General features: G+C 42.5%; 1 protein-coding gene across 3 annotated transcripts in view; it reads right to left on the reverse strand.

Annotated features, from left to right (window-relative positions):
* Positions 1-329: 329 nt before the first annotated feature.
* Positions 330-27,929, reverse strand: part of TPO (thyroid peroxidase) — a 100,438-nt gene continuing 72,838 nt past the window's right edge. Inside the window, exons 15-18 of one of the 3 annotated variants that reach the window (XM_079969747.1) lie at positions 22,753-22,852; positions 3,447-3,588; positions 2,057-2,134; positions 330-506 (exon numbers count right to left, since the gene is read on the reverse strand). In XM_079969747.1, coding sequence (XP_079825873.1) covers positions 2,099-2,134; positions 3,447-3,588; positions 22,753-22,852 — 278 coding nt within the window. In that variant the 3' untranslated portion in view covers positions 330-506; positions 2,057-2,098. Of the gene's footprint in view, positions 507-2,056; positions 2,135-3,188; positions 3,589-22,752; positions 22,853-27,929 lie in introns of those variants that run through there. The other 2 variants (XM_079969748.1, XM_079969749.1) reach the window with 2 other exon arrangements.

Below are 27,929 nucleotides of genomic sequence, written 5' to 3' on the forward strand. Positions count from 1 at the left end.
CCAGGTACAAGTACTTTATGCTAGCTTAATTTAACCTGGTGTAATTTATGCTTTTTTCCCTTCTTTGGGATTGTTCGCTTAATGATGAGGACCTTCCTGGAATTATGAGGGTTTTGCAATCCCCCTCTCTTCTCCATATCTGTTGAAATGTCCTGCTGCAAGAAAGCAGAGATAAAAGGAAGTTCTCTTGGCATTTTGAAAGGGAACTTTCTGAACACAGAATGGACATGTAAATTTGTTTTGAGACACTCATAGATTGAAACAGAACATTATCGGAAACTGTGCGATAATGGCAACTTCAAAACGAATGAAGAAAGATTACGGTTGTTGTGGGATCTTTACTAAGGGTAGAGACGCCTGGCAATGATATATCTTTAGATCATTTATTCAGTTCTGATTGAAGTTCTCTTTGCTTTCTGTTACAAAGCACAGCCTGATGGGATCTTCTACAAATGTTTCGTAATCATTCATATGCAAAGTAGAATGCTGGGACTACTGGGATGATCCTAAAGGGAAAAAGAAAACAAAGGCACTCATTAATTTCCCATTTAAATCTGGCCCAAATAAGCAAAAACACCAAAATGCATTTGGCTACTGGGCTAAAGCCCTAATGATAATGTTTGTAGCTCCTTGGCTGAGCTATCACTCATCCAGCATAATCATACTCCTCTTACCTCCCCAAATCCAAAGACGCGTTTACACTTTAACTGCTGCTTTGTGATGCCAGGGTGTGTTGATCCAACCCAATTTCATTGTTTGGGCTCATTCATTTTGACAGCATGAGCACAAATAATCCAGATTGTGGATTTGTCTTTGTCCTCATCAGAAACAGTCTGCGATAGCGATCTTTTCTTAATTTATTTAAAAGATTCCCACACCACCCTTCATCTGAGCGTGTTCTAGGATGGCGTGCAATGTGTGTGAATAAAACTATTAATACCAGATAGAAATACAACAGATGAAACATTCCTAATGCATTAGCAAATGAGAAGGAGCAACAGCACTTCCAAACTATTGTGTAGGCTAAACAAATCCATTTAATGCTGCATGGGCAAATAAAAAATGTTCTAACTTGGTGCCAAAAATATTGTAATGCTAGTGTCGGTCATACCTCTTGGGAAGTGTTCCAGAGCTGGGGCATTGCCACAGAAAGGGCCCTCTCTTTTGGAGCTACATAGCACAGCCTCCTTTAGGGAAAGTAGTTGTAAAAGTGCCCCAATGAACAATCTTGGCATGGGCAGGCAGGGTTGGGAAGGAGTGTGCCTTCAGATACTTGGCTCTCAAGCCATTTAGATCTTTAAAGGTGTGTATCAGCACTAGGAACTGGGCTCAGAAGTAAACAGGCAACCAGTGTAGCTCTTTCAGTATGAAGCATGGTGACCAGGTAAGCCTTGTCTGGGAAATGACCACAGTTGGTAAATCAGATGAAGCCAGCAGAAGGCAGTCAATGCCACCTGGGCCTCACATGACAATGTTGTTTCAAGAAGCATCCTGAAGCTGTGTCCTTGATCTTTTAGGGCAGCGGTTCTCAACCTGTGGGTCCCCAGATGTTGTTGGACTACAACTCCCATCATCCCTGAGCCTTGCTAGCTAGGGGTGATGGGATTTGTTGTTCAACAACATCTGGGGACCCACAGGTTGAGAAAGGCTGTTTTAGGGGGAGTGTAGCCCCATCCAGAACAGGCTGAGCATAATCCCCCCCCCAATCTTGTCAGAATTCAACTTTATTGATCCTTATCCAGCCTGTTACTGAACTCAACATTGGCTTAGCCTCATTTGACCCCGATGACAGAGAGAAAGAGCTGGATGCCTGGAGTAAGATATGGTATCCATACTCCTGTATCACCTCACCTTCAGGGGTCATGTGGGTGGTGTTCATATAATGTTCAAGAAATTTGGGGATACAATGGAACTTTGTGGCCCTATAACGTAAGAGACATGGGGTCAAACAGAACCCACCCATGCTACTTTCTGAAACTGCCCCTGCAGGTAAAAATGGAGCTACTGCATGATTGTGCCCCCTACACCCAACCTGCAGAGGCATCCCATAAGATACCATGAGTGATGCTATCAAAAGCCACCGAAAGGTCAAGCAGAATCAACATGGTCTCACTTCGCCTGTCTCACCACATCCCTGTAAAAAAATTAAAAAGTACATCTATCAGGACAACAAAGGACTGCATTCATAAGTATGAGTTTGTCTGATCATCAATTAACAGCGCCAACAAAAACAAAATGGGCATAACTCACATGGCCTATGCATATTCATATATTCATATATCCTATGAATATAGTTTCCCTTTCTTCATAGCAGTTGTTCTGTAGTGTTAAAAGGAGCACAAAACTGGTTGCAACTAACACAAGGAAGTTTTGTAGCAGAGCACTAGAGCTTCCAGAGAGCTTAGCCATAGAGAAAAATGGGCAATGCCATGGGTGTTGTGTTCAAAGGTTTTGGCAAGAAGGCCATCATCGTGTGTTGGAAATGGCAAGATATCCTTGTATTCTGCCAGGAATGGAAATCTTACTAATAAAACAAGTGGCTTCTGTTAAGAGAAAAAGCTGGACCATATTAAAAATTAAGCATCAACCCTGGTTTCTCTCCCCCCACCCCATGAATCTGAATTGGATACGTCCTGAAATATCTAGGTGCTTTTCAAAAAATTCAGTATATTGCGGCTTTATTTCTAGGTTCCTGGGCACGACATGAAGCCATGTGCTGTAGCAACCTTCTTCATGCTAAGATGTCTGGCTTTTGGGGATGAGAGTCAGAATCTCCAAGTATGCCATCTTGACTCTCATGGAAGAAAAGTGGGGGATAAATGTAATAAATAATGAAATCAGATAAATATTTTAAAACCTACTAACTATGACCATCCAGTAGTGTTATTCAGCAGCATTCTGGGTCTGTTATCCACGATATAGTGGTACCTCGAGTTAGACGCTTCAGGTTACAGACTCCGCTAACCCAGAAATAGTACCTTGGGTTAAGAACTTTGCTTCAGGATGAGAACAGAAATTGTGCTCCGGCGGTGCAGCAGCAGCAGGAGGCCTCATTAGCTAAAGTGGTGCCTCAGATTAAGAACAGTTTCAGGTTAGAACGGACCTCTGGAACGAATTAAGTACTTAACCCGAGGTACCACTGTATTTTGATGAGACAGTTCGCATCACCTTCTTCTTTTAAAACCCTTTCTATTGTTTACTTTCCGATATCCCTGCTAATCTTGTGTTTTCATTATTTCTTACTGAACAATTTCCCATTACAATAACCCTGCTGAAGTTGTGCCTAGTAAAGACTTTCTGCATTATTATATGCATGATCAGTCCCATTAGGAACAAATATTTTGGAGTTGTCTAGCTGAACTTGAAAGCTAAATATGCTGCCGAATGAAAAATACTTGTACTAATTTAAAGGACAATATTCCAGAAGCTTTTAAGGCACACCATACCTTATCAACTGGTTTAACTAGTATATTTGACTGTGTTTGTGATATATTCATTTCATAGCTGTTTTGGCAGTTTTCTTCAGGAGACAGATTCTTTCCATCATTTAACACCTGTGAATTAACTGAGCCTCTAGCCGAGCAGGACCTATTAAATACAAACAGTCATCACCCACCTGTCAAATGAACATGCACATTTGCTGTATGTGGAGTCATGCTATTGATCTTACTGCTTAGTCCACTTTGAGTGACATTGGCTCTCTGAGGACTCACGACTTTCCTGGCACTGCCCCCAATATCCTCTTAACTGGAGAGGCCAGGGTTGAACCTGAGATTTGTCCGTATTAAGCATGTGCGATACAATTGAGTTGTGAGCCCATGAAGTGACCTAAAATTTTAAGCATGACTGGGATGGTCAGATGCAAAAGTGAGGTCCTTAAAGAGTTGTGCTGAATAGGGAATTTATCAGGTGTAGCCTAAAAGGTGTAGCTTTTAGCAGGTGACAAGCTTTCATCTTTTGCACTACTTTAGTAATGCCTTAAAACTGAGAATAGTGTTTGGGGTGATGTCCTGCTTTGTTGCTAGGGATGCAAGAAGGCAGCAATTTCCTTTCCAACCTGTATACACCACAGTGAAGGTAGTTTCCATTCTGCTGCAGTTTGGTTTCTGCCAAGTTCTATGCTATTTGCCTCCCTGCCTGCTATTTAACTTTTAAGATATGTAACTTACATAATTGACATTCATTTCAATGTAAAAGAAGCATTAAAATAATGTTTAAGAAGCTATTATGTTATCAGTTGTGGAGTAAAACACAATAATGATGTGAAGAAATACCAATCATAGTTAACTGATTTCTGTTGCTGCCTAGAAACATGTAAACTGCAGCAATTTCTGCTTCATTTTCCAGTTTTTGTCAGAATTCTATGACATCCCTAATTGTTCTTCATACTACATAGATAAATTTTATTGTATGTTTATTTAATGTTGCAGCTGAAATGGTAAGAAAGTGTAAATTATTCCTTAAGAAAGTCATGAAGGTGGTTGAGTTCACATGTAACACCATGTCATGGTTTATAAACCATAGTTTAGTAAAGCATAGGTTGATTGTCTATATCTGACCTGCAGCTTAACTATACTGTATTAAAGGTAAAGGGACCTCTGACCGTTAGGTCCAGTCGTGGCCGACTCTGGGGTTGCGGCACTCATCTCGTTTTATTGGCTGAGGGAGCTGGCGTACAGCTTCCGGGTCATGTGGCCAGCATGACTAAGCCGCTTCTGGCGAACCAGAGCAGCACACGGAAACGCCATTTACCTTCCCGCCGGAGTGGTACCTATTTATCTACTAGCACTGTGTGCTTTCAAACTGCTAGGAAGGCAGGAGCAGGGACCAAGCAACAGGAGCTCACCCCATCGCAGGGATTCGAACCGCCGACCTTCTGATCGGCAAGTCCTAGGCTCTGTCGTTTAACCCACAGCACCACCTGTGTCCCTAATAATACTGTATTAGCCATAAGCAAACCACACTCATAAGCCATGGTTGGTTGGTTGGTTGGTTATCAACCTTAGATTTTGCTAACCATTGTTAGCATTATGTGCAAACCTGGACCTCGTCCTTAACTATGTTTTGGAACTCAGACTCGCCTAAAAGCCATAGAGCCGTGAGTAAACAGATCTGAAATGAAACCATTAAGAAGGCTTAGTGGAATTTAATATATTGCCTGTGCACTGCAAGCCAATACATGTTTACTCAGAAGTAAGCCTCATTTATTTTAGCAAGGCTTACTTCTAAGTAAGTGGATATAGGACTGCAATCTAATTAGTGTGAGTACTGACAAAGCCTTGCTAATTCATTGCTTGCCCAGCTTTGAGACTGCAATGATGTTAATGTTAATCATTGCGCTCAGGTACAGAGGCCAAACATATAAATTAGTTCAAGATAGGTGTTTCATTGTTTTTTCCCTCAGAACCCTCCCAATGGAGATAAGTTTTAGACTATCCACAGGGCAACAGATAGATTTTTAGTCTCAGGAAAGTTTCACTGATTACATATTATTTGACAGGTGCAATAATATAATGAACCTCAATCAGGCAGTGCACACTTAGCAGAGGACGTTAAAGAGATTCATTTAGTAGTCGTGCCATGTGAAGTATTCACATTAGATGGGATAGGAGCAGATGCAAGGTTAAAAACACTCCCCCCCTCCAACGGCACGTTCACACACAAAAAGTACATCACTATGTCCCTGAGACGGACGCTGAGCATGACAGCTGTTTTCACCTTTATGTGTGAGCCATCTCAAGTGACTCAAGACATCAAAATCAATTTAGCGCAACTGTATTCTGCAAATGCCCTTTTTCTCCTCCAAAGAACGTGCTGCTTCACAGAAGCATAATAGGAGCCTATTTCTTGCTTATGGACTTTGTTCAGTTTCTGTGGGTAACAGATCAGATGGAGGACTGCACATGATCCTTATTCGTGCAAGTTAGAAGAAGGGGGGGGGGGTAAACACCTCAAACATTTCTTCACTTACACAAACTAGAGCCCAACTCCATCAACATTTATTGAGTTCAATGGGGCTTACGTCCAAGTAGATGTCACAGAATTGCAGCCCTCAACCTCATACCGGAAGGTCCTGGTTTCAGAATGAGTCTCTATGCTATATTGCAGATTTTCAAAGGAAAAGGAATACACACAGTTGCCTGCATATGGCAAAAGGTGGGCATGATTTCTGAAGGGCATCAAGACCAAGGTTATTGTGGTTTTTAAGAGTTGACATTCTGCCACTTTACAGAAAAAAGGTCTGTGCACCCAATGACTGGGTTGAAGCCTTTCTAATCACTTGGTGACAGCATTTTCTAAAGGCAGAACCTCTTTTAAAGAGAACAAAAATACCAGTTCCCCACCCACTCCAGCTTTCCAGGTTTATATTATCAAAACAGGTGTTAGAAACTGAGATATGAAAGCTAGGAGCTAAATGGCATGTCTAGGTGCGCTTTTTCAAACAATATTACAAAGCTGAAAATGAATGAACTGCAGCTAAAATATTATGTTCATTTTTCACATGGTCTAATCCTTCGCTTGCCCACCCCCCTAATATTCTTAAGAGGGTCTCTTCCCCAGTCTTCAAAAAGTAGCTGGAAGTGGGGAGGCAGAAAAAAGTCCTCCTTTCCTTCCACATAGCAGTTTTAATCTGAAATCATGGGTGCAGTACTGCGCCCAGAGCTCAGAAGCTGCTTGCGCTAATGAAATTCCTTGTCGCAAAATGTGCCTATAACAGTGGGAGTTTCGAACACTGATCAAAACACCCTGGCCTCTGTTTCACATCCAAATTACCCGTCAAAACTCATTTTCTGTTTTATTTCTAACTTTTGTTATCGTATTACCCCATGGAGAATGCAATCTTCTTGCATATCATTTAACCAAACCTGAGCATATGCATCTTTCTTTTTCGTTCCCTGGTAACTTACCTACCTATGAAGTCTGCCAAAACAACATTAAAAATAGATTACTCCCCCCCCCACCAAAAAACCCTGCATGTAGTGCTTCAGTTACAGTGATTTATTATACATGAAAAATACAACAACCACCCCATCAAAGGGGAATACTTTTTTCCCTTCTGTTGGTAGTATTCAGATGACTATATATTTGAAATGCAGCTGTAGGCACAAAGACTTGTATTGGTACGAAAGTTAAGAGGGAAATCAAACTTCATTCAGCCCCAGCTGCCCAGCCTTGCTCAACATTCATTTTCAGAGCTACTTTCTGGCGTTCAAAAGGCTTTCATGGCTGCCATGTAAGAGAAGATGGTTTGTACAATAGCTGGAGGAGAATGAGGTCGGGAAGGTGATTACAGGCAGAAATGGCACAAGTTGATTCAGTGAAAAAAGAATAAGAAAAGTAATCTTGTAGCCTTGGCAGCTTTTGCTTATTGCACCGGTAGCCTGACTGCTGTAGAGTGTTAGCCATGTGATACTGGCCTTGGCATCTCCTCATTGCAAAGGAAATCGCCATCACCGAGTCCTTTGACAATTCTCAATCCTTTCATTTAATGTATACCCATCAGGCTTCTGTTTTGATTGCCAAATAGATGAATTGAGTGGTTTGTCATGAACTCAGAACAGACAATATGTCTGCATGCCTACTCTATGTGACTTCTAGTTATTTAAGTGGGATGGTGCAAGGAAAAAAAAAGTGACTTTTCAATGTATTGCAGTAAGTTCCTAGGTCTGTGTGTCCTTTGGATTAAAGGCAGTATTTTACTAATGAGTCCTGTCAGAACAAGGATTTCCACTTGCACAGTGAGATTTCTCCCTCTCTCTTTCCTCTGCATTTGCCCCAAACCTCCAAATCTGCTGCTGAGGGTTGGGAGAACTCTTAGATTGAGAGTGAAATGTGGGGCAGGTGAAGGGAGGGGGATAGCATTCCATTATACAAGCAGAGATCCTAGCCCTGATGGAACATTTGCTATGTTGGGATTCCACTCTGCTTCTAAAATGGAGATCAAGTGTAGACAGCCTCATGGACTGCTTATCATGAAACTGGTCTACAGTGGTACCTTGGTTCTCAAACTTAATCAGTTCCAGAAGTCCGTTCCAAAACCAAGACAGGCTTTCCCATAGAAAGTAATGCAAAATGGATCAATCCATTCCAGACTTTTGAAAACAACCCCTAAAACAGCAATTTAACATGAATTTTGCTATCTAACAAGACCATTCATCCATAAAATGAAAGCAATGAACAGTAAACTGCAGTCAGACAATCAAACAATCAGTAGCTGAACTGGGTTCCACACAGTCACAAAAAAAAGCCACAAAAATGCAAAATAAATAACAAAAACAGACAGACCTCAGCGTAAAACTCAAACAATAAAAATGGAGCATGTTCAGCTTCCGAAAAAAGTTCACAAACTGGAACACTTACTTCCGGGTTTGCAATGTTTGGGTTCCAAGTTGTTTCAGTACCTAACCAATGCACAGAGGGGAGTTTGTCCCCTTCTCCATTTTTTGGAAAATAACAATTTACTTTTATGTCTAATCGAGGAATAAAAGCTGCAACTTTCTTTCAGGCTGCACATGTGAGTACAGACAACTCCTCATTTACACACAGGGCCAGATACCTGAAAGTGGTACCCGGAAATGGAGAATCCACCTGGCTCAGAAGGAGACCCTCTCTGGAGCCCAAAGAGGACACCCTCTTCAGGATCCATGTGAAACATGAATAAAATTTGAGGGGAATGAGCAAAGAAAAGCCTTAGAATGCATATAACCTTGCATGAGAGGAATCTGCCCCTCTCTGTCAGATTTCATTTGTCGAATTCCCTCCTGACTATTGACTTTGGCTTTAAGAAAGAAATCAAGCTCCCTTCTCTTGTAAAAGCAGATGGAATTGCGAGATCTGGAACTCAAAGACCTTTAGGCCATTAGAGTGGTAGTTAATAATAATAATAATAATAATAATAATAATAATAATAATAATTTTTATGTATACCCTGCCCTCCCCAGCCAAGGCTGGGCTCAGAGCAGCTTACAAGCAATAATAAAAACAAATTGAATGATTACAACTTAAAAACAAAATTAAAATACAACATTAAAATATGGAAACAAATTGGCTCCAAGCCAAAGGCCAGGCGGAACAACTCTGTCTTACAGGCCCTGCGGAAAGAAATCAGATCCTGCAGGGCCCTGGTCTCATGACCGGAGCCAGAGTTGAAAAGGCCCTGGCTCTGGTTGAAGCCAATCTAACTTCCTTAGGGCCCAGGACCACTAGGGTGTTGCTATTTATGGACCTTGAGGCTCTCTGTGGGGCATACTGGGAGAGGCGGTCCCGTAGGTACGAGGGTCCTAGGCCGCGAAGGGCTTTAAAGGTCAAAAGCAGCACCTTAAATCTGACCCTGTACTCTACCGGGAGCCAGTGCAGTTTGAAAAGCAGTGGGTGAATATGCTCCCGTGGCAGAGACCCCGAGAGGAGCCTCGCTGCAGCATTCTGCACCCTCTGGAGTTTCTGGGTCAGCTTCAAGGGCAGCCCCGCGTAGAGCGAATTACAGTAGTCAAGCCTGGAGATGACTGTCGCATGGATCACTGTGGCCAGGTCGGGTGATTAAGGGCATTGTGCAACCGTTTTCTGGGGAAGACATTTCCATAGCACTACAAAGGGAAAGCTCTTATGTGAATTTCAGGAGTCATGGTAAGTGAAAGGGGTATAATGAAACCAGGCAAGCAGTCCTTCTGCCTGATTTTAAAATTTAATGGAATGTCTTCTCATTCTCTCATTAACATTATTATGTCAATTGTTCCATTCTGCTGAAAAGCAAGATTTCAGTTTGACTTAGACCAGCCAACGTAGCGGTGTGCTTCAGGGTATTAATCAAAGTAAATTTTTGTAGCCTTTGTGTGTTAATCTAACTGGGTTTTTTGATCTCTATTATCTGAATTTCAGTAGTCTTAAGAGGTCAGCAGCATGGAGCTCTGGTGGTCTACGCTATTTAAAGTCTATTTAGAGAGTTCAGAAAGGCAATTTTAATAACCCAAGGCTATGAACTAGGCATGTGAGTGGAGGTGGGTGTGGGTGGGAACTTGGAGGACAAAACCAGAGCTATTCTATCCCTTAATCTTAACAGTGCAATCCCATCCACAACCATACATGTATTTCCAGGTCAGTGTGTATAGGATTAACCCATTTGTATAGAAATAAATTAACATTGATTCCAATGAACTTTATACTAAGTAATATATCTTATTAAAGACACCCTCTTCAAAATATCCTAAAGCTATCTAAGCATTTTCATGGTGGGCGATTAATACATTTTGATATGTACAGTGGTACCTCAGGTTACATATGCTTCAGGTTACATACGCTTCAGATTACAGACTCCGCTAACCCAGAAATATTACCTTGGGTTAAGAACTTTGCTTCAGGATGAGAACAGAAATTGTGCTCCGGGCGGTGCGGCGGCAGCAGGAGGCCCCATTAGCTAAAGTGGTGCTTCAGGTTAAGAACAGACCTCCGGAACGAATTAAGTACTTAACCCGAGGTACCACTGTATATGTGGCAAGGAAATTACAGGAAATAACATTTGCAAATGGTTGGTTTAAAGTACATATTCCTTGTCCGCATATATTCTTGGTGTGCTGTTTACTGGATTATTTATAAAGGTTACAATTTAAGCATTACATGTTAATTCGATTTTAATAGGATCATTAACACATTTTCATTATAATTAATGGATCATACATTTTAAACATGCTTGACTTTGGCTGGATTCTGCCCTTAGATTCCACCCCTCCCTGCCCCACCAAACTTCTCCTGAAGATTCAGTATAAATAATACTGATTTTAAATCTTAAAAACCTACACAAACTCTTAAAGCTAAAACCATAAAACAACAATATTTATGGTTAAATCTTAAATATCTGCTAACACCCATTAGCTTAATCACAGCCACAAAGTGGTGGTCTAGTATGAAGACCTTTACGGAACCACCAGAAAATGCTTCTCCATTAGGGTTTGCAAGATATTGCAAGGACCAAAGACTAATGATTGCATCATTATTCTTCAATCTATAATTCAAGAGCAGTTATGGATAAAACAGGCAGCACCAAGCAGAATAAAATATGAAGCCATAATAATAATAATAATAATAATAATAATAATAATTTATACCCTACCCATTTGACTGGGTTTCCCCAGCCACTCTGGGTGGCTCCCAGCAGAAAATTAAAAGCACAATAAAATGTCAAACATTAAAAACTTCCCTAAACAGGGCTGCCTTCAGATGTCTTCTAAAAGTCAGATATAGTGGTACCTTGGGTTAAGTACTTAATTCGTTCCGGAGGTCCGTTCTTAACCTGAAACTGTTCTTAACCTGAAGCACCACTTTAGCTAATGGGGCCTCCTGCCGCCGCCGCGCCGCCGGAGCACAATTTCTGTTCTCATCCTGAAGCAAAGTTCTTAACCCGAGGTAATTTTTCTGGGTTAGCGGAGTCTGTAACCTGAAGCGTATGTAACCCGAGGTACCACTGTAGTTGTTTATTTCCTTGACATCTGACAGGAGGGTGTTCCACAGGGTGGGCGCCACTACTGAGAAGGCCCTCTGCCTGGTTCCCTGTAACCTCACTTCTCACAGGGAAGGAACCGCCAGAAGGCCCTCGGAGCTGGACCTCAGTGCCTGGGTTGAATGATGGGGGTGGAGACGCTCCTTCAGGTATGCATTTCACCCCTCCGCAAAGGCCTGGGGAAAGAGGTATGTCTTTGCCTGCCATAAGAATGCAAACAGGGTAGGGGCATGATACATCTTGCGGGGAGATATTGTGTGGCCATCACAATGGAAGTCCTACCTCACCACCCTGCACTTGCAAGCCTTGCTCAGCAAGTGTATCACCAATATGATTTCCTCTGCAGATCTTAATGTGTTCTTTCAGGTGCTTAGCCTCCAAGTCTTTTAGGGCTTTGTCATCATAACCATCGTAACTTCCTGTAATGGCTCAGTTGTACCAGATGGCTTGAGTTGTACCAGACCCAGAAGACCACTGACAACCATGCAACTCTTAGAATTTGTGTTATATCCGAATAAACAGGAGCACCCATTTGCACCCTGGCTATGGCATTTTGCAAAAGTTGTAACCTTCAGACAGTTCTCAAGGGCCACCCTACACATCCTACATTACAATAGTCTTATCTGCAGGTTAATGGCCTGGGAAATCTGTGCAATAGACACACAATTATATTCTACCAACTTGGCAAAGTTTTCAGACTTTTCCTACATATCAGAAGCAGCCCTAAAATCAAGCATTGATATAAGCAAATAGCAGAAACACCAAGAAAAATAGTATTAGAAAATAGTTCGGACAGATTTTTGGAGGGAGCGATGTATCAACACCATTTAATATGTCCTCTTTTTCAATCTCCAGCTCTTATTTTATGTACTTCATGACCACACTGGTATATGTAAGCTAGCAAAGCTAGCTAATACTTTTTCTTTCTCTCTGTGTGTAATAAATCAGGATAACCAACTAAGTAAAATGTCAGTGTTTCCATTTCAGCTATTTTTGTTTCCCTTTCCTTTTTTCCCTTAAGCAGCTGGAGTGCTACATCTTTGGCCCAATGCAGATCCTTGTGTAGTGCAGGCTTTCCTGGTGATTTGATGAGTGTCTCAAGATCCAGCATATACAACCTGTGGCACGTTCATCATTTAAACTCTGAATTATTTTTCAAAGCCTCTTAGCAGCAACAGCTGCTATGACAGTATAGTGTACCCAGCACACCTGACATCTACATTTGTCTATGCTTTGCTTCACCACATGCTAACAGATTTCCCTCAAGCCTCCAACACACTGCGCCTTTTGGCCAGTGCTTGGCAGCCTCTCTGTTGCTGCTTTCATTGCTACTATTTCTGGAGTTTGCTTAAATAACTTTCATCAAAGAAACTAGAAGAGACACAAATGCCTGCCTTCATCTATACTCCTGCACCAGAGCTGGTCTGGTTTCCATTGCTTCCTGTAATGGCTTAGTTGGTTAGAGCATGGTGCTGATAACACCAAGGTTGCAGATTGGGACAGCTGCATATTTCTGCATTGCAGGGTAGGTGGATAGATGATCCTCAGGGTCACTTCCAACTCTAGAATTCTATGATTTTATGGACTCATAACATAAGCTTCACTGGTTCAGTTGCCCTCAACATCCTAGAACACTGATGGGGAACTGTAGCCCTCTAGGTGGCATTGAACTACAACTTCCATAATCCCTGACCCTTGACCATGCTGTGGGGGCCAAAGAGGGGGAAATATGAGAAGTGTCCCTGGGACCTGATGGATCCTAAGTCTTTCCTAGTACCCCCTCACAACCCCAAACCAGGAGGAAATTTAGACATGCCCCAGGTGAGCGGCTATTACATGAGCAATACTTTTGGATACAGTGGTACCTCGGGTTACAAACGCTTCAGGTTACAGACACTTCAGGTTACAGACTCTGCTAACCCAGAAATAGTACCTCAGGTTAAGAATTTTGCTTCAGGATGAGAACAGAAATCGTGCAGTGGTGGTGCGGGAGGCCCCATTAGCTAAAGTGGTACCTCAGGTTAAGAACAATTTTAGGTTAAGAATGGACCTCTAGAATGAATTAAGTTCTTAACCCGAGGCACCACTGTATAAGGTTTCTCAGTCAAGCATTGCATGCAAGTTTTGTTTGTTGAACTCAAACCATAAAGACCTGCCTCCTTATAGGGAGAGTAGCAGATGTTACTGAGACTGCACTGATTTGATATTTTGTGGCAGGGTAGTATCGGTGCCAAGACCCTCCCCTATTATAAAGTTTCAGGATACCCCTGTCCCTCTCCCCTAGTGGAGCTTCACAATGATTTTCTATCATCATCGCACAAACAGATAGGGGTCTGTGGAATCCTTAAAATGTCCAAATCCTCATTTCTCCTATAGAACTGGAAAGCTATGCCAGCTGCTCCCACGAGGCCTTTAGCAGGACTGCTAACTTTAAAGCTGGCTATTTGTAGTTTCCTTGATAGTTGTGTCAAAAGCCAGGCTGTGTGTCCTCTCCAGTTAACTGGCTTTCCAACACTGTCAGGGCACAGAGTCAAGACATCATAATAGTGGCTAAGCTAGCCACCTGCTGTGATAAGTCAGTACTGTAGGTAATGCACTCCTTGCCGTGTTCCACTCACTGTGCTCACAGAGAACCCCCCCCCCCTTTACAGCAGCTTTTAAAGAACTGTATGATCAGCCTTTAAGGTCCTTTGACACAACATTAAAAGCAACAGGGAGCCACCAGAATAGCATTTCCCCGACTGATATATTGACGTGAACCAGAAAAGTCCTGCTGAGCTAAAGGAAAGCATTTTGGGGGCTTTGAATGGCATTCAACAAGGTGCATCTAAATGCTAGGGTCTCAAGTAAGCAAGCCACATGTTCTTTGGCCAGTCCTGAATTACTTTCATAGACTTCAGTGAGACTCCTTTGTGAGAATTACTCCAAAATAAATGGTTTGGGGTTGCAGCTTAATAGCCTGTTCTACAGCTCAGTTATGCTGAAGCACTTGGTTTTAGGACTTGGCCCTACTGAAGTCAGTAAGACTAAATTGGTTTTAATACAAGCATTTTACATGGCCCACATTGTCTACCAGATGAAAAGATGTGCCATTGATCCATTTGTGCAATAGCCTGCTGTCCTATATCTTTAACTTTCAAGTGCGGACAGTCTTGCCAATGCTACTAGCTTTGTCTGAAGTGGCTCCAAAAAATTAATTGTTGTTGTTTAGTCGTTTAGTCGTGTCCGACTCTTCGTGACCCCATGGACCAGAGAACGCCAGGCACTCCTGTCCTCCACTGCCCCCCGCAGCTTGGTCAGACTCATGCTGGTAACCTCGAAAACACTATCCAACCATCTCATCCTCTGTCGCCCCCTTCTCCTTGTGCCCTCCATCTTTCCCAACATCAGGGTCTTCTCCAGGGAGTCTTCTCTTCTCATGAGGTGGCCAAAGTATTGGAGCCTCAGCTTCACAATCTGTCCTTCCAGTGAGCACTCAGGGCTGATTTCCTTCAGAATGGAGAGGTTTGATCTTCTTGCAGTCCATGGGACTCTCAAGAGTCTCCTCCAGCACCATAATTCAAAAGCATCAATTCTTCGGCGATCAGCCTTCTTTATGGTCCAGCTCTCACTTCCATACATCACTACTGGGAAAACCATAGCTTTAACTATACGGACCTTTGTTGGCAAGGTTATGTCTCTACTTCTCAAGATGCTGTCTAGGCCTGTCATTGCCCTTCTCCCAAGAAGCAGGCGTCTTTTAATTTCGTGGCTGCTGTCACCATCTGCAGTGATCATGGAGCCCAAGAAAGTAAAATCTCTCACTGCCTCCATTTCTTCCCCTTCTATTTGCCAGGAGGTGATGGGACCAGTAGCCATGATCTTCGTTTTTTTGATGTTGAGCTTCAGACCATATTTTGCACTCTCCTCTTTCACCCTCAATAAAAGGTTCTTTAATTCCTCCTCACTTTCTGCCATCAAGGTTGTGTCATCTGCATATCTGAGGTTGTTGATATTTCTTCCGGCAATCTTAATTCCGGCTAGGGATTCATCCAGCCCAGCCTTTCGCATGATGAATTCTGCATATAAGTTAAATAAGCAGGGAGACAAAATGCAGCCTTGTCGTACTCCTTTCCCAATTTTGAACCAGTCAGTTGTTCCATATCCAGTTCTAACTGTAGCTTCTTGTCCCACATAGAGATTTCTCAGGAGACAGATGAGGTGATCAGGCACTCCCATTTCTTTAAGAACTTGCCATAGTTTGCCATGGTCGACACAGTCAAAGGCTTTTGCATAGTCAATGAAGCAGAAGTAAATGTCTTTCTGGAACTCTCTAGCTTTCTCCATAATCCAGCGCATGTTTGCAATTTGGTCTCTGGTTCCTCTGCCTCTTCTAAATCCAGCTTGCACTTCTGGGAGTTCTCGGTCCACATACTGCTTGAGCCTTCCTTGTAGAATTTTAAGCATAACCTTGCTAGCGTGAGAAATTAGTGCAATTGTGCGATAGTTGGAGCATTCTTTGGCACTGCCCTTCTTTGGGATTGGGATGTAGACTGATCTTCTCCAATCTTCTGGCCACTGCTGAGTTTTCCAAACTTGCTGGCATATTGAGTGTAGCACCTTAACAGCATCATCTTTTAAAATTTTAAATAGTTCAGCTGGAATACCATCACTTCCACTGGCCTTGTTATTTGCAGTGCTTTCTAAGGCCCATTTGACTTCACTCTCCAGGATGTCTGGCTCAAGGTCAGCAACCACACTACCTGGGGTATATGAGACATCCGTTTCTTTCTGGTATAATTCCTCTGTGTATTCTTGCCACCTCTTCTTGATGTCTTCTGCTTCTGTTAGGTCCTTTCCACTTTTGTCCTTTATTATGGAAATCTTTGTGCGAAATGTTCCTTTCATATCTCCAATTTTCTTGAACAGATCTCTGGTTCTTCCCATTCTATTGCTTTCCTCTATTTCTTTGCATTGCTTGTTTAAGAAGGTCTTCTTGTCTCTCCTTGCTATTCTTTGGAAATCTGCATTCAATTTCCTGTATGTTTCACGATCTCCCTTGCATTTTGCTTGCCTTCTCTCCCCCGCTATTTGTAAGGCCTCATTGGACAGCCATTTTGCTTTCTTGCATTTCCTTTTCATTGGGATGGTTTTCGTTGCTGCCTCCTGTATAATGTTACGAGCCTCCATCCATAGTTCTTCAGGCACTCTGTCCACCAAATCTAAATCCTTAAACCTGTTCCTCACTTCCACTGTGTATTCATAAGGGATTTGACTTAGATTGTATCTTACCGGCCCAGTGGTTTTTCCTACTTTCTTCAGTTTAAGCTTGAATTTTGCTATAAGAAGCTGATGATCTGAGCCACAGTCAGCTCCAGGTCTTGTTTTTGCTGACTGTATAGAGCTTCTCCATCTTTGGCTGCAGAGAATATAATCAATCTGATTTCTATGCTGCCCATCTGGTGATGTCCATGTGTAGAGTCGTCTCTTGTGTTGTTGGAAAAGCGTGTTTGTGATGACCAGCTTGTTCTCTTGACAGAACTCTATTAGCCTTTGCCCTGCTTCGTTTTGATCTCCAAGGCCAAACTTGCCAGTTGTTCCTTTTATCTCTTGACTCCCTACTTTAGCATTCCAATCCCCTATAATGAGAAGAACATCCTTCTTTGGTGTCACTTCTATAAGGTGTTGTAAGTCTTCATAGAATTGGTCAATTTCAGTTTCTTCAGCACCAGTAGTTGGTGCATAAACTTGGATTACTGTGATGTTAAAAGGTCTGCCTTGGATTCGTATCGAGATCATTCTATCATTTTTGAGATTGCAACCCAGTACAGCTTTTGCCACTCTTTTGTTGACTATGAGGGCCACTCCATTTCTTTTACGGGTTTCTTGCCCACAGTAGTAGATATGATGGTCATCCGAACTGAATTCACCCATTCCCGTCCATTTTAGTTCACTGATGCCCAGGATGTCAATATTTATTCTTGCCATCTCATTTTTGACCACCTCCAACTTACCCATGTTCATGGTTCTTACATTCCAGGTTCCTATGCAATATTTTTCTTTACAGCATTGGACTTTCCTTTCGCTTCCAGGCATATCCGCAACTGAGCGTCCTTTCGGCTTTGGCCCAGCCGCTTCATCAGCTCTGGATCTACTTGTACTTGCCCTCCGCTCTTCCCCAGTAGCATGTTGGACGCCTTCCGACCTGAGGGGCTCATCTTCCAGCGTCATAACTTTTATATGCCTGTTGTCTTTGTCCATGGAGTTTTCTTGGCAGGGATACTGGAGTGGCTTGCCGATTCCTCCTCCAGGTGGATCACGTTTGGTCAAAACTCTCCACTATGACCTGTTCATCTTGGGTGCCCTGCTCGGCATAGTTCATAGCTTCTCTGAGTTCTTCAAGCCCCTTCGCCACGGCAAGGCAGTGATCCATGAAGGGGAAAAAAAAAAAAATTAATAATTTCTCTTATACCTTGAATTAGAAACTACAGTGTCAGTATGTTTTCCTTAGGCACCTTTTGCAATCTGTCCAGATGTGCAGAAGGCCAGTTACTTGCTGAATTATGTCTAAAATTTGGGTTGGATTTTCAGTCTTGTATTGCTATCATTCAAAAAGCTAGCCAGTGTGGTTGAAGACTCCTAAAACAGCTGTGATTTCTTTTTTGTAGTTGGACCTAACCACCTAGTAGGGAGCTTAATAGATTAGCTTATTCCATTTCCCCCATTTATTTATTTGGATTTTGATTCCTTTGGGAATGTAAATTCGTCTCCCCTTACAACAAGAGATACTAAGAGAGAGAGAAACTGAGATTGGCTGGCCCAAAGTCAATGAAGTTCATGGCTGAGTAGGAATTTGAACCAGGGTGTGTTCAGCACACCAATCCTAGTTCTGATTTACAATTTTCTAATTTGCAGGGCCAAAGCTCAGTAGTAGAGCACATGCTTTGCAAACAAAGGGTTCAGTCCCCAGCATCTCCAGGCAAACCTAGGAGACAATCTTGTCCAACTCTGGGAAATTGCTGCCAAACATTATAGACCTGTTTTCCCCAATCTGTTGTCCTCCATAGCTAGATGGGCTAATGATTTGACTTGGAATAAGTCAGCTTCCTATACTCCTACTCACAAACTTTCCCTAGAACAGCAACAAAGGGAAGAGGCCCCTATGTTAATCAGTTGGGGTAGCCAATGTGGTCCCCTTCATGGATCACTGCCTTGCCGTGGCGAAGGGGCTTGAATAACTCAGAGAAGCTATGAGCTATGCCGTGCAGGGCCACCAAAGATGGACAGGTCATAGTGGAGAGTTTTGACCAAACGTGATCCACCTGGAGCAAGAACCGGAAAGCCACTCCAGTATCCCTGCCAAGAAAACTCCATGGACAAAGATAACAGGCATATAAAAGTTATGATGCTGGAAAATGAGCCCCTCAGGTCGGAAGGCGTCCAACATGCTACTGAGGAAGAGCGGAGGACAAGTACAAGTAGATCCAGAGCTGATGAAGCGGCTGGGCCAAAGCCAAAAGGACGCTCAGTTGTGGATATGCCTGAAAGCGAAAGGAAAGTCCAATGCTGTAAAGAAAAATATTGCATAGGAACCTGGAATGTACGAACCATGAACCTTGGTAAGTTGGATGTGGTCAAAAATGAGATGGCAAGAATAAATATTGACATCCTGGGCATCAGTGAACTAAAATGGACAGGAATGGGCGAATTCAGTTCAGATGACCATCATATCTACTACTGTGGGCAAGAATCCCGTAAAAGAAATGGAGTGGCCCTCATAGTCAACAAAAGAGTGGCAAAAGCTGTACTGGGATGCAATCTCAAAAATGATAGAATGATCTCGATACGAATCCAAGGCAGACCTTTTAACATCACAGTAATCCAAGTTTATGCACCAGCCACTGGTGCTGAAGAAACTGAAATTGACCAATTCTATTAAGACTTACAACACCTTATAGAAATGACACCAAAGAAGGATGTTCTTCTCATTATAGGGGATTGGAATGCTAAAGTAGGGAATCAAGGGATAAAAGGAACAACTGGCAAGTTTGGCCTTGGAGTTCAAAACGAAGCAGGGCAAAGGCTAATAGAGTTCTGTCAAGAGAACAAGCTGGTCATCACAAACACTCTTTTCCAACAACACAAGAGACGACTCTACACATGGACATCACCAGATGGGCAGCATCGAAATCAGATTGATTATATTCTCTGCAGCCAAAGATGGAGAAGCTCTATACAGTCAGCAAAAACAAGACCTGGAGCTGACTGTGGCTCAGATCATCAGCTTCTTATAGCAAAATTCAAGCTTAAACTGAAGAAAGTAGGAAAAACCACTGGGCCGGTAAGATACAATCTAAGTCAAATCCCTTATGAATACACAGTGGAAGTGAGGAACAGGTTTAAGGATTTAGATTTGGTGGACAGAGTGCCCGAAGAACTATGGATGGAGGCTTGTAACATTATACAGGAGGCAGCAACTAAAACCATCCCAATGAAAAGGAAATGCAAGAAAGCAAAGTGGCTGTCCGACGAGGCCTTACAAATAGCGGGAGAGAGAAGGAAAGCAAAATGCGAGGGAGATAGTGAAAGATACAGGAAATTGAATGCAGATTTCCAAAAAATAGCAAGGAGAGACAAGAAGGCCTTCTTAAACAAGCAATGCAAAGAAATAGAGGAAAACAATAGAACGGGAAAAACCAGAGATCTGTTCAAGAAAATTGGAGATATGAAAGGAACATTTCGTACAAAGATTACCATAATAAAAGACAAAAGTGGAAAGGACCTAACAGAAGCAGAAGACATCAAGAAGAGGTGGCAAGAATACACAGAGGAACTATACCAGAAAGATATGGATGCCTCGTATTCCCCAGGTAGTGTGGTTGCTGACCTTGAGCCAGACATCCTGGAGAGTGAAGTCAAATGGGCCTTAGAAAGCACTGCTAATAACAAGGCCAGTGGAAGTGATGATATTCCAGCTGAACTATTTAAAATTTTAAAAGATGATGCTGTTAAGGTGCTACACTCAATATGCCAGCAAATTTGGAAAACTCAGCAGTGGCCAGAGGATTGGAGATCAGTCTACATCCCAATCCCAAAGAAGGGCAGTGCCAAAGAATGCTCCAACTACTGCACAATTGCACTCATTTCACACGCTAGCAAGGTTATGCTTAAAATTCTGCAAGGCAGGCTCAAGCAGTATGTGGACCAAGAACTCCCAGAAGTGCAAGCTGGATTTCGAAGGGGCAGAGGAACCAGAGACCAAATTGCAAACATGCGCTGGATTATGGAGAAAGCTAGAGAGTTCCAGAAAGACGTCTACTTCTGCTTCATTGACTATGCAAAAGCCTTTGACTGTGTCGACCACAGCAAACTATGGCAAGTTCTTAAAGAAATGGGAGTGCCTGATCACCTCATCTGTCTCCTGAGAAATCTCTATGTGGGAGAAGATGCTATAGTTAGAACTGGATATGGAACAACTGATTCGTTCAAAATTGGGAAAGGAGTACGGCAAGGCTGTATATTGTCTCCCTGCTTATTTAACTTATATGCAGAATTCATCATGCGAAAGGCTGGGCTGGATGAATCCCAAGCAAGAATTAAGATCGCCAGAAGAAATATCAACAACCTCAGATATGCAGATGACACAACCTTGATGGCAGAAAATGAGGAGGAATTAAAGAACCTTTTAATGAGGGTGAAAGAGGAGAGTGCAAAATATGGTCTGAAGCTCAACATAAAAAAAAACAAAGATCATGGCCACTGGTCCCATCACCTCTTGGCAAATAGAAGGGGAAGAAATGGAGGCAGTGAGAGATTTTACTTTCTTGGGCTCCATGATCACTGCAGATAGTGACAGCAGCCACGAAATTAAAAGACGCCTGCTCCTTGGGAGAAAGGCAATGGCAAACCTAGACAGTGTCTTGAAAAGCAGAGACATCACCTTGCCAACAAAGGTCCGTATAGTTAAAGCCATGGTTTTCCCAGTAGTGATGTATGGAAGTGAGAGCTGGACCATAAAGAAGGCTGATCGCCGAAGAATTGATGCTTTTGAATTATGGTGCTGGAGGAAACTCTTGAGAGTCCCATGGACTGCAAGAAGATCAAACATATCCATTCTTAAGGAAATCAGCCCTGAGTGCTCACTGGAAGGACAGATTGTGAAGCTGAGGCTCCAATACTTTGGCCACCTCATGAGAAGAGAAGACTCCCTGGAAAAGACCCTGATGCTGGGAAAGGGGACAAGGAGAAGGGGACGACAGAGGACGAGATGGTTGGACAGTGTTCTCGAAGCTACCAACATGAGTCTGACCAAACTGCGGGAGGCAGTGGAAGACAGGAGTGCCTGGCGTGCTCTGGTCCATGGGAGTCAGACACGACTAAACGACTAAAATACAACAACAATGTGCTACCTTCCATATGTTTTGGATCACAACTCTCATCATTTCTGATCCTTGTATTATTTGCAGCTATTGAGAATTGTAGTCCACAGCATATGGAGGGTACTGTATCGGCTACCCTTGTTGATGGGCAGGTTTAAGTGAAGGCAGGATACATGCTCTTACTTTTCAACATTTGTCTAACTTTGGATAAGGCAGGGGGGTTGAAAGTAGTCCAGAGCCTTAATTCCGTAAATGGGTGTACTTGCAGTACGAGTACAGAAAACAGCAACAAGCATGCAAAATCTTCTCTCGAAAGCTATTGGTATTTGGGTACACATTTTATGTCTCCTCTTTTTCTTATCTTGGCCAAACATTTCTACTGTCCATGAAATAGCAAGTGCATTGATTTAAATTTAAAATAAGAAAGCACAAGATATCAGCCAACCTTGTTCAAAGTGTTTTAGTCTAAGTTTTAAAACATTTCTGGCTGGTACCTCTTTTTCTAGAAAAATAGCACTGTTATGTATAAAATCTTGAGCTATATACATACATCACCTAAACATCACCTAAAATAGAAGCCCTTTTCAGACTACATTTGTGGAGATTATGAACAGCAGGTGGAGAAGAGAGCATTGTAGTGGCAAGCTCTGCCTTCAGCCTATACTTGTTCATTTGATGATACAACTAGGTCAAAGGTTCACAGATCTGTTCAAACATTGGGACATCTTTACTTGAATGGGATCCTGGGTCCATCTCCTATGCATGTTCATTCTTCTGCCCTCCATGTTGTACAAAAAGGACTTTGGTCGTTAGGCAGAAAGAACGTTTTATGAAAAATTCTATGAAGGAAGGAGGTGGGGAAAGCCCAACTAGGTAGAAAGGCCATAAGCAGTTGATACTTACCACCGGCAAATCACAAACCAGCTTGATACTGCCAAACAACTGAACACAATTACACCTAAAATGATGGAGACTAGAGAACCCTTGGAAAGCCTTCCAGAATCTGAAACAATGAAATGTTAAATTATACTTCTTAACTAGGCGGATAGGTAGTTTTATGCTGCCAATGAGACTTCAGAGGTCTGCTGTCATCACACAACTCATCTTATAATTCTCCTCTGCCACTGTTACCAATGGGAACTCAATACTGTTTTGGCAGTGAGAGGGCTGTGAGCACCATTTTGGATTTAGGTAGTAATGGCTGGTGCCAAGCTACAGAACTGTCCTATCTGCAGTGTATATGATTTCCAACTTATGCATGCTGAAGGTCTCCTTCCTTCACTCTGCACCATGCAACAATGCTAGTCTTTCTTTCTATAAAATGTATATAATCTTTTCAAAGGCTATCTATATTTGACACCAGAATATTTTATGTCTTGAAAATTGATAGACAACCCCCCACAAGCAATGGAATTCACTTGCAAAGTGTATCACTCCTCCTGCAAATGAGATTTTCTTTTCATATTTCAATAACTAATATAAAGATCAAATACAGAGTTATATGACTGAGACTGAGAGTGTTTCTTGTAGCTATTGTCTGTAAAAAATGTTCTATCGCTCCTCTCTCTATCCAGGGTCTCAGCTAAGGTATTGGTCTGCCTTGCTAGGGTGTGGGAGGAGAGGAGGAGAGGAGTGAATGGGTGAAAATACTTATTTTATTACATTTATATTTTACCTTTCCTCCCAAAGAAGCCTAATACAGTATGTGGATTTAATTTGCAGGTCAAACCACAGGACAATAACAGATCAATCTCATATCTTGCTTGCTAACTTTTTGACAGCTAAAGACCAGTTGATGTTGTCAATTTGACAATGATGTGGAAGCAACTTCCATCATCAAGTACATTGTACAAGTTCCATCATCAAGTACATAGGCTTGTACTTGTAATACTCCTATTCACATGGCAAGGATCATTGCCTAAGGACTACTCACTCACTCACTCACTCACTCACTCACTCTCACACTCTTAATTGTAGGCTTCACCTCTGCCATGTCCATTAAATTGAGCACTTCAGCTACTTTTCTGCATAGACAGTTGCGGTTGGAAGTAAAGCATTAGCTCTGTGTGTCCATTTTGTCTGCACATGTGCACTAGAGTCAAATTGCATTCAGGCCCATCCTTCTATTCCAATATCATTTCCAGAAACCCACAAGAGTGTCTGAAACCAGAATAATTACACTGCTTATATTCCCAAGATTTCTACAAAAGATAAAAAGGAGACAATGACATACCAGGGACAGGTACTAGAAACCAAGGACTCTTGGAACACACGTTTCCAGGGGTCAGATCTTCTACTACACCAGTATGGGGACCAGCCCTACCATTAGGCAAAGTGACAGGGTCACTCCAGGTGAGGAAGCTGGGCAGTGAAATGTTGGGAGCACACAGTTACATGTGGTCTGCCCTGCACCTCCTAAGTTCAACTGCTCTTTCAGGTGCAATGGATTGTGCTGTCCCATTGCCAATGTTGAAGTATAATCTAATTGCCAATCCAGTTGGCTTCTGTGCATGGAATGGGAAAGGGCACCATCCCTAGTCTTCATCTCATGTAGCAAAATATATTGGGCTGGCCCTGACCAGTGCATAGGAGCCACAGGAGGTGGGCAGGTCACATGACTAGTCCAATAATGGTACTGCATATTATGGGTACAGAGTGGGACCAAACATCACAGAAGCAGGGTGTTTTTTTATGTTGGTGCACCTTGAGGAAATCATTCCTTCTAATAGTGACCCAAGTCTGACCATCCATGTGCTTATGTAGCCAGAACAGCAAAGGAATCAGCATACTTAGGGTGACCCAGAGGTATATGCATGCGTGCAGAAAAAATGCAAGGAAAAGAACTAAGGGTAGAGGGGGAACTCTAAAACAGAAGAACTCAATGACAACGAATGTTGAAAGATTGCAGCTCCCTTCATAGGAACTTAAGATCAGCCTCCTGAATCAGGTCAATGGCCCATCTAGTCCAACATCCTGTTTTCACAAGCCCTGCAAGCAGGGGGAGGAGGAGGAGGAGGAGTTGTTTGGACTTGATATCCCGCCTTTCACTCCCCTTCAGGAGTCTCAAAAGGCTAACATTCTCCTTTCCCTTCCTCCCCCACAACAAACACTCTGTGAGGTGAGTGGGGCTGAGAGACTTCAAAGAAGTGTGACTAGCCCAAGGTCACCCAGCAGCTGCATGTGGAGGAGCGGAGACGCGAACCCGGTTCACCAGATTACAAGACTACCGCTCTTAACCACTACACCACACTGGCAACAGCACCCTGCCCACTTGTGATCACAGCAACTGGTATTAAAAGGCAAGATGTTGTTGATAGCCTTGTCATCCATGAATGTGTCCAATCCTCTTTTAAAGCCATCCAAACTGATGGCCATACATTATTCACATGTACAGGGCAAGTGTGGGCTGCCCTCAAAGTCACACTTCTGTTCATGTCCTCACCATTGCCAAAGTTGAGAATAATTTCTGCCTTGTTTAGGTGTGGAGATCCTTGGATAAACAACCCCTCGGCCTTAGGTTTGCCAGGAATACACTGCAACATTCTGATGCAGGGCCCTGCTTGTTGGCCTATAAAGATTCTTTCAAAGATCAGTGAAATGAACAGTCTATATTGTAAATGAAAATACCCATGCAAAAGTGCTGGTAAACATATAACAATAATTAAAAGCAAAGCAAAATTCAATCAAGAGGCTTTTCCCTCCCTAGAAGAAGACGATTAAGAAGATTAATCCCCAAACAAGTGTTAGGAACAGAGTCATCTGAGGAACAAAACTGCAAGCTATCTGTTACAGGTTGAATGGTTATTAGGCACATTAGACAAATGAAGTAAGGAATAATTAAAACAGTGCCATCAAAAGGTTTTTAACAACTTAATGGAAAAAGCAACTATCATGCTTCAAACCAAGGACAAAATAAACAAGACACCAAAAAGACCCAAGGATTTCTACTTCACATTTTATGTACAGCAATAGGCTTGTTTTTGACAGATGAGTAGTGTTGTTGCCTTCAGACAACAAACTTCATAGGTTTGCAGTAGCCTCCCTTCTACTCCAGCTTCCACACTTTCCATTTAATTTGGAACAGGACTCCAGGAAGAGGTCTGTGAGGTAAAGCATTCCTCCTAGGGCAAACTGGGTTGCAACAAAACTAAGATACAGCATGCCTTAGTCAGAACTGTCAGTTTCAGAATGATTAACAAAAAATCCTAGCATGAGGGAGAGTTTGCAGTAGTGGTCTTAATGTTAGATGTGGACCAAATAGTACTGGCTTCTAAACTCATTTGGACATAAAGCTTTGTTAGATAGCTTTGGACAATCTCAGACCTACTTCACAAGGGTAGTTGTGATGGGAAGATACCAATGTCAGCTGCCCTGAGTTGGAGAAAGCAGCATTCAAGTGTAATAAATAAGAATAATTTAAGACATCCTGGCATGTTCCAAGTATGAATGGAGGTTGAATGAGTGCGCAGCATAAAATATTATTAGACCTCTTACAGATATTATTAGACCTCTTACAGATGTTAAGAGTTAGAAGTCTGAAGTTGCTGGAATAATGTAATTCACACTAATCATTTTTCAATTGCTCTACAACACTACCGTACCAATCATTTGCAACTTGGGATGCTCTTCTGGGCTAACAAGCAAATCACAGGCAGCTCAAGGTTTGCTTTAGTTATCTCATCCAGACTGCCTTCACAGTTCTGTATTTTTATTATGGCAATTGCCAACGAATCCCCAAGCTTACTTGGAGAGAAAGGCTGGTAAACTTGACTTATCTGCTTATGATGCAGACCTGCTTAGCTTGTGGCCCACCAGGATGAATGCAGCTCAGACAGACATGTTGAATGCAGCTTGATCCCTGTGACCTTTCTTATAAATGCCTGCTTAGAATTCAAACCTAAGGCCTGCCATAACCCTGGAGCCAGAGTCCTTCACTTCAAGAAATGAGAATAAGGACTCTGAAGCGGAAGAGGGAGAGCATGTAGGGTCAGCCCCCGAAGCACTTCCAGAAGACATGCCTGGGGTGTGGTGTCAGTGCTCCTCTGGCCTGAGGATTCTGCATTGCCACTCTAAGTCTCCCTCCCTGACAATTATGTTTATTGATTTTCCAAATTATTACAAATCCTTCTCTCAAGGAAATAACTTTTGACACTCTTCCTTTGAAGAGAACCTCAGGAGTGCTGCTCCACACACCAGCTCTCTGTGGGCCAGATTGCAGTCATCTTCTTTTCAGAGACCTCTAATGGGCATGGCAGTTATGTTTATCAGACACCCAAACTTCTTTAACTTCAGTTTAGAACCATAATAACTGCCTGGGCCTAAACCCTTTCCCTTTTAGTGTAAAAATAAATAAATAACTAGCTGTTTACTGATTGGAAAAAGCTAAGACTGAGGCATTTAATCCAGCACAAAAGGATTTATGGCATGTAAAGGAACATAAATGCAGCCTGGCTGTGCGGGCCACCCGCTGGTTCAAAAATTGTTATTAACTATCCAAGGATTATACTGAATTTCATATGGTAGCACAAGTCCTGGAATTACCATACGTACATGACATAAAAGGGAATGAGGAAGTTTCTCTAATCCCACCAGTGAGAGTTATTGCTGCTGCTGTTGTTCAGAAGAAGAAAATGTCAGACATGTTTTCCCACACCTTTGTTCATAGGAGCCAACTCCTAGTGGCCGAGGTCCCTTCACCCCTCACAAAAAAATATCTGAGGGCCTCCCAAGTTACGGTAATGGACATGGGTGTGGTACCGTGTCATGTAATCAATTATGTGGGGTAGGGCTCACTTGGGCCCCTCCAATATTTTATTGGCACCCCTGCCTTTGTTACACTATCCAAAACTACAAAGACTGCCTCCTTGGACTCTCAACACCTGAGTTCTTACTTCTACTTAGCCAGGAAGCAGACTTAAGCCAGTCTCTCTCTCTCTCTCTAACCTACCACAGTGGCTGGTTGTGTTCTTTACAGTGACCCTTACATTTAGAAGTCTGCTGTGATCATTCAGTGTTGATAAGTATGAAACAGCGGAAGATAATTAGAATGGTTCTCACATAAATGACTACAGCATGTGTGA

Source organism: Podarcis cretensis, assembly GCF_951804945.1.
Source record: "Podarcis cretensis genome assembly, chromosome: 3".
NCBI classification, from domain to species: Eukaryota; Metazoa; Chordata; class Lepidosauria; order Squamata; family Lacertidae; genus Podarcis; species Podarcis cretensis.